This window comes from Dermacentor variabilis, chromosome 11 (genome assembly GCF_050947875.1).
Source record: "Dermacentor variabilis isolate Ectoservices chromosome 11, ASM5094787v1, whole genome shotgun sequence".
Classification (NCBI taxonomy): Eukaryota; Metazoa; Arthropoda; class Arachnida; order Ixodida; family Ixodidae; genus Dermacentor; species Dermacentor variabilis.
In genome coordinates, this window is record NC_134578.1 from 121,184,053 (window position 1) to 121,191,143 (window position 7,091).

General features: G+C 46.4%; 1 protein-coding gene across 1 annotated transcript; it reads right to left on the minus strand.

Annotated features, from left to right (window-relative positions):
- Positions 1-1,081: 1,081 nt before the first annotated feature.
- On the minus strand, positions 1,082-5,715 carry LOC142563478 (vacuolar protein sorting-associated protein 4B-like). Its single transcript, XM_075674031.1, has 2 exons — positions 5,435-5,715; positions 1,082-2,174 (listed from the first exon to the last, which is right to left on the minus strand). The coding sequence occupies exons 1-2, from the start codon at positions 5,713-5,715 to the stop codon at positions 1,082-1,084; spliced, it is 1,374 nt and encodes a 457-aa protein (XP_075530146.1).
- Positions 5,716-7,091: the final 1,376 nt, after the last annotated feature.

Here is a 7,091-nt window from a genome sequence, read left to right on the forward strand (position 1 = left end):
CTGACTTGGCCGGAGAGCAAACGAGTATAGACCCGCCCAGCTGCTCCTCGATGGCGTTGACCGCTTCTTGCAGCGTTATCTCGATGAGTCCGTCGCTTTCCCCCGTTACACATAGCGTAACGTCGTCTACGCGTATACTCTATAGCGAAAAAAAAATCGCCATCAGGAATGGCTCATACACCAGTAAGCAAGCAAAGATGCAGTGGCTGCATATGAATGAAGAGACGAAAGAAAAAAAAGAACGAAGGAAAGAAATAACGATGGAAAAAAGAAAGAAATATAGAAGGAGCGCATAAAATGAAAGAAAAAAGATGGAAAGAAATAGAGAACGAAAGAAAGAACGAAAGAACCGTTAGATAGCGCACTAAGAACTCGCATGTGTCATTGAGAAGGTCGACCTACAGCACCATACCTTTACTTGACAGTACTGCTCGTTATGTCTTGCAAGAAGTCTGACCCCTCCCTTCACGTAAATTAATGCACTAACACATTGCAGCAGGCTTTCGCCTTTGCCTGTTACAGGAGTGTAACGTGCTGCCGAACTTTTCTTTCTTTCTTAAAATGTATATGTACAAAAGCCGACCCGCGCTTTTCACAAACGTCTGAAAAGAAATATTGTATATCTTTATAGCCTGATTGTTAGGCACAAAGTATTCATGACTGACAATTTCAGTTCATGGTTCAAGCGTATGACGCTGTTTTGGTGCCTATGATTGTCTTGCGATAAACAGAGGGTTTTGCTGAGGATGTCCAGGATTTCAGCCTGTGTTTCCGTAGCGAGACATATCTACACGATTATAGAGTGCATTCTCATATAACTGCAACAAGCCGATCAATTATTGTCGCAGGACGTTAGACCAATTGCCACTTGCGGCTACTTGTATGCTCCGCTACTTCCTGTTTACTCCGCGCATGGAAATATTTTTCAGTTACATTACCTCATTAACTAACTAATAATCAATAGGAAATTGAAAAATTGAAGACAAGCAGATGTTCTAGCATGGCACCCACTATTTCCTTTTTGCTTGCTCCTGGGCGAGCTTTATTGAGGCTGTCGATAAGGAAAACCAAAAACTGAGCGTCAGTTTTCCACTACAGCTCCAGCGTCGTCGTTAGCCATGTGGCCTACATTAAAGGCACTCATGTCGACCCGCAGAACGGTGTGAACATTTGACTCCTGGTTTGTTCTGAACGCGTCCAGTTTTTCAAGTTCGCTGGATGTCACCGAGGCGTGGTACTTCTGCAACGCCGCCTCGAAATCTTGCAAGCTCAGTTCTGGTTCTAAAAGGGCTTCCTTGGGAATGTCCTTCCAGGACAATCTGATCGCTCCTGGAGTGTCCGGCGAGCATGGCGTGAGAAAGTCGCCGGTCTTTGACGCGCTCCCAGGCCTCCTGTACCCTTCGACCTTGACAAAGTGAGTCGCTGACTTGAGTTTCTGTCTGACCTGCTTCTGGGCCTCCCTCTGGAGCAATGTGAGATCCTCGCACGTGTACCCGTCTGTCTTCTGCACGAGGTAGTAGACGTCTGAGTCTAACATCTGATTGCGAACATCCTTGAGTCCACTCAGCAGCATCACTTCTCGGGTGTCGTCTGTCGGTAGCGGAACGTAAACCCACTTCCGGAAGACGCGCGCGAGAGCCGGGTCCACGGCCCACGGCGACTTGGTGGCTCCGATGACGGTGACCTTCTGCTTGAAGAGTATCCCCTCCAGGAGGCTCAGGAAGTCGGCCTTCACTCTGTACAGAAAACCCGAGCTTTCGCCGCTCACTCCGCTTCCGCTGAGGGCGTCAAGCTCGTCGAGGAAGAGCACACTGGGGGCGTGGTTGAGGACCATCTCGAACAGCGTCCTCACGGTGAGGTTCTCGTTCCCGACGAGGCACTTGGAGGCGAAATGCTGGCACATGACGTAGAAGAAGGTCGAGTCATTAAATTCTGTGGCCAGGGCCTTACCGATGTGCGACTTGCCGCAGCCCGTGGGACCGTACAGCATGAGGCTCGAGAGCGGCTTGGCGTTCTCAAACAGCGCCGGGTGCTTGACGGGGTACACCACGTTGAGCATGAGCGCCCGCTTGAGCACCTCGAGGCCAAACACGTCGGACCAGCGCACTTGCGCCTCGCCTAGCACAACCACGCCACCCGTGTGGAACGCCTTGTGCTCCTCTTGACCGTGGGGCCTGGGCAGCGATAATTGCGCCGTAATGTGTCAGCTTTGGATGCCACAGGTTGTCCTCAATAAGCGTAAGCAGACAAACTTGAAGGCTTTACATATCTGAAGAAATAATTGATTCGTGGCTTTTGACATACCAAAGGACCACTGCTACTGTGAGGGACGTTGAAGTAGAGGGCTTTTGAATATTCTTGGCCATCGGAGGTTTTTAACGTGCCCCTGATTCTAAGTATATGCGGGTTGCTTGTGCGTGGACTTCCAATAGAATATGCGGCCGTCGAGCTAGGGCATCGAATCACCGAGCACGTCCTCAGAAGCACAATGCCACTGCGCCACTGCGCTGGGTACGTAAAAAAAAAAAAAAAAAAAACGTTCTGTTCAGTGCGAAAGCACCCCAGTACATCGACTGCATTATACAACTTAAGTACGCCATGTTCATATATGTTTCTTTAAAAGTTTAACGTACGTGCAGCATCCATGCAAATTAAAAGACAGCGTGGACAACGTTGGCGGCAGTCATGGTTCCGCTTTCTTTCAGTACGTGTTGTTGTCGACGAACGACAACAAGTGAGACAGTTGTGAGACATTAGTACACCTATTGCTTACGGATGCTCTAATCTAAGAACATATATATAGAATAAATGCGATGTTTTTACTGAATATGTGTTAATGATGCTGCCAGGACGATTAAATGAAAAAAAAAACGGTACTGATGTTTTGACCAATCTTGAGACCAGAAAGCGGGAGAACGTTCGGAAACAGGAACACTGGCGAGCATAGCCCCCGAAACTCGAAGCCCTTCGTCATTTCAACGATATCGTTGAGCGTCTGACAGCAATCAATACTGTTCCCATCTGTGCGGGCATGTTTTTACGCAACAGTAAACACTCCGTGAATACAATATTATTAGTAAAGCGCCGTATATGTACAGTATTATTATACGCCATATTACTTTAGGCTCAAGAGCCATCTATACCCAAAAGAAGGCAAGGCACACAATGCATGAGCAAATGCATCGATATGCGGTGGATAAATTTTCAGTTTTCCGGCATTTCTAAAAATTGCCTGTTGCGGAGAGCATAATTCTAGTTTATGAGCTAGATTAGTCAAAGAGGCAGACATTACTTGCACGAAAACTTGATACACATGTAGAATGGAATAAACTATCAATAATTCATTTTTTGAATTATTTATTTACGGCATATAATGCAATTTACGAGTTGTAGCCGGTGTGCTTGCGAGGCGTTTGCACTTGTAATTAATTTCCAAAATGGCACAAATATAGAGATATTCGCCATCAAACTCGGCGTAGAAATGCACTGTTGTTCAATTTACTATTTAGCAAGCATACTCTTTTATGCATTGAAGCACAAAAGTAACTGGAACGTCGAAGTATTTCGTCCCACATTTTGCGAAATAATATTTTGAAGCTGGTGTGATCCTGCAGATTCAAGCCAACTGGTTACGTCATGCAAACTCACCGGCTAAAATTCGTAAATTGCTATATATGTAGCGTAAAATAATTAATTATAACGATAATTAGCGAATTTTCAATAAATATATGAATATTTATTTCGAATTCACGGCCAAGTAATGTAGGCCTCTTTCAATTATACAGCTCAAGGACAAGGATTTTGCTATCTGCCACATGCGATTTTTGAGAATTCCAGAAAACCTGAAAGAATGATCTCTCCGTAGGAGCAGGCAAAGAATCAATACCATAAAGGTTGATGCCCCTTTTCTGTTTTTAAGTGGCGTAAAACAGCTTGCTTGAATTCGTATGACAACTAAAAAATAACGCAGTTATAAAGATGATCACATAAATTGGTTATACTACTAGTACAATATTATTTGGAGGCCAGATTTTTATTCGATTGTGTTGTTAGATTGCTGTGTTAAAAGTGCCGCAACTGTTATACACAATAATATTCATCCCACCCAGAATGACTGAGCATGAGGGCTTTAGCTAAATTTATGCGACACCAAATTATGAGATATGGCATCGGCACATGCCTACCTACCCCATGTAAGCTCGTGCTGTCGTGGTCGGAAATTCCTCAGGCCAATGGTAACAGGAACGATTGCGGCAACCACGGAAATATGCCCCTGTGATGCGCCACAGGGCAGCAGTTGCTAGTGAACAGCCCCAACTGTGTGCGAAGGCTTGCATAGCACACATTGAAGGCCCTCGAAACACTATCTCGCCAACAGGGTTAGGTACCGATGACCTATCCGCGCTCCTATTTCAGCTTCCGCGGTCAAGGCGAAGAACACCTGTTTCCATTTCGCGATATCTTGACGCAAAAAATTTCATACCGAGATCACCGCACCGACTGGGTGTATGTCAGCGCCATCAGCGACTTCGCAGAGGGAGGGGCAGTATGGGAACTCTGGCATGACGAAAGGCGTCGGAGCCAGCTGTGGATGAAGACCACGATGAACGCGCGCGCACAAACGCGTTCTCTGCACTTGCGACGAGGAACACCGACGCTCGACCCAGGAACAGGAGCCTAAGAGATTCGCTCTAAAGAATCTGGTGGTATATGTAGCGTAGCGCTGCAAGTGCAGTTTTCTTTTCTAACACTGAAGTGCTTTCGCACTGCTTTGCTCCATTGCTTACCAATGTTTTGCGGCTCGAAATAGGTAATTCGTGATCAGTGTTCGTCTGGTGTATGTGACAAATTACAACCTTCCAGTTCAGAATATAGAAATGCCATTGTTCCTCTCACCATGAAGAGAGGTTGCTCATGTCTGTAGGATTTTAAGCAAACACCACTAAAAGCTTTAGTTAAACGAAATAAATTGCTGGGTTTAACTGCCGGGAAATTCCCAGTTGCATACGAGGCCGCAGTGCATAGCTTCACAGCTAAATTCTGGCCACCTGGGTTTATTTAACCTGGACCAAAAGAAACGTGCACAGTCGTTTTTGCATTCCACCCCCGTCAGAATGGCGCCCCCACGGCAGGTAATCGAAACCAGTGACCTCACGCTGAATTTACGCTAACTCGTCCAAAGCTTTAAAGAAGAAAATGTTTTGCTTTCCAGAAGGATACCAAGGAAGTTAGCTTTAGCAAAAGTTAAGGCTGACACGAAAAATTTTCAGCAATATGCGGATGATCTCCCGGACAGCTCGAGTCACTCAGCTCGAGGCAGCTGGGTCCCCGAAATCCCTAACATTGTGCAGTAAACAAATTATGTTATACTCTCGAGAATAGGGAAAACATGAATACGTCTTAAACAGAGCAGTGACAATGGATTGCGACTTACGCCGGAAAGACGCTGAGGCTGCTTCCGCTGCTGAGTAGCCGGCGCTGCTGTTCCGTGGGCGATGATGGGCTCGAGCTGGCCGTTGAGTAATCACCATCCGCCCGCGCCCCCAAGAAGCGGATGAACTCGTGCGTGCGCTGGAGGTAGCCGCTGCTCTCGACTCGAATTTCCCGCGCAGCCACGAAGTACAGGAACAGCGCCTGCTTGTACAGCCGGAAGGCCTCGGCGAAGTTCTGCGCCTCCTCTTCGGCTTCGGCGCGACGACCGTAGTCTACCGCCATTCGAACCGCTTCTTCGGCGTTCATTCTGTGACAGGATTACCGGCAGTATGGAGTGTCGGTGAATGAATGAATGAATGAATAAATGAATGAATCAATCAATCAATCAATCTTTTATCAGTTTCTTGCGTACAAGTTCTAGTGCCTCCTTCAATGTATTAACAGAGCTAAGAAATAGGGAGAAATAAACTTTAATACCTGGGTTTGTCATCCCGAAAGTACACAGGGAGTTCTGAGGCACCACAGTGCGGAGCAATCAGGAAACATTTTGACCACCTGGAGTTCTTTACCGTGCAGCGTCATGCAAGTGCGCCATCCTTTTTTTTTGCAATTCACTCACATCGCAATGTCGCTGCCATGACGGTAAATCGACACCGCTACCTCAAGCTTGGCGGCGCAACGCCATAACTAGTAATCAACCCTGGCTGCTCAAAGAGTAGGGTAGAAAAGTTGGTGAACCTCACACGCCCAAAGTTCACGTAAAATTTAAATCTTCAAGTTAAGTGTCCCAAAACCACGATAACATTACGAAACACGCCGTAGTGGGGGACTCCGGATTATGTCTTACCGCTTTCAACGTCTATCTACACCGGATTCCACCTACACAGGCGTTTTTTCTTCATTTCGCCTCCCCCCAAATGCGGTCCCCGCGGCGGCGATCAAAATGGCCACCTCAAGTATTGCAGCGTAACACGTTAGTCACTAAGCTGCAATGGCGCGTGAAAAGCGAGACATATGACACTGCTTATTTTATAAAGACGACCGTGTTATCGCTGTCAAAGTGGTTTTGTAAGGTAGGTATGTGGTATGAGTAACACTGACACTCGCTGGATAACATGGCACTCTAGCACTATCACAGTGACCGTAAGAGCAGCACTGGTAATCCGTCGTTATTCTGATCGTCTCACTTTCGCGCCAGTTCTGTAGTGAAAAGACAGGCACTGATCCTGTGGCATCGGTCAATACATTCGTGAACCAAAGATAAACAATACTCTGATTCGTAGCGATAGGCATCTGGAAGAACATAGCTACGCCAAAAGGAAACTGTCCTACTATTAGACGGTGCAGTAAATGAATTTTCCCGGACGAATATGTGCCTTTTACTCCCTGCAAAAAAGGACAATGATTACCTGGACACCGGAAGCGCTTGGTCGCTCTTTTTCTTCCATAAAGCTGGCGCATGACGCTGCAGCCACTCTTCGTTCCTTTTTTTTTTGGTATGTAATCTAAATTTTTTCCTACAGATTAGTTTAAATGAGAGGTCACATAGCAATCGTTAAGCTTCCTTTCACGAATGGACAGTCTTGCCCCGTTTCTTTCTAAGTACAGCCCTAATGTGCTACACAACACAAGCCCGTAAAAAAAGTTGATGTTGACGT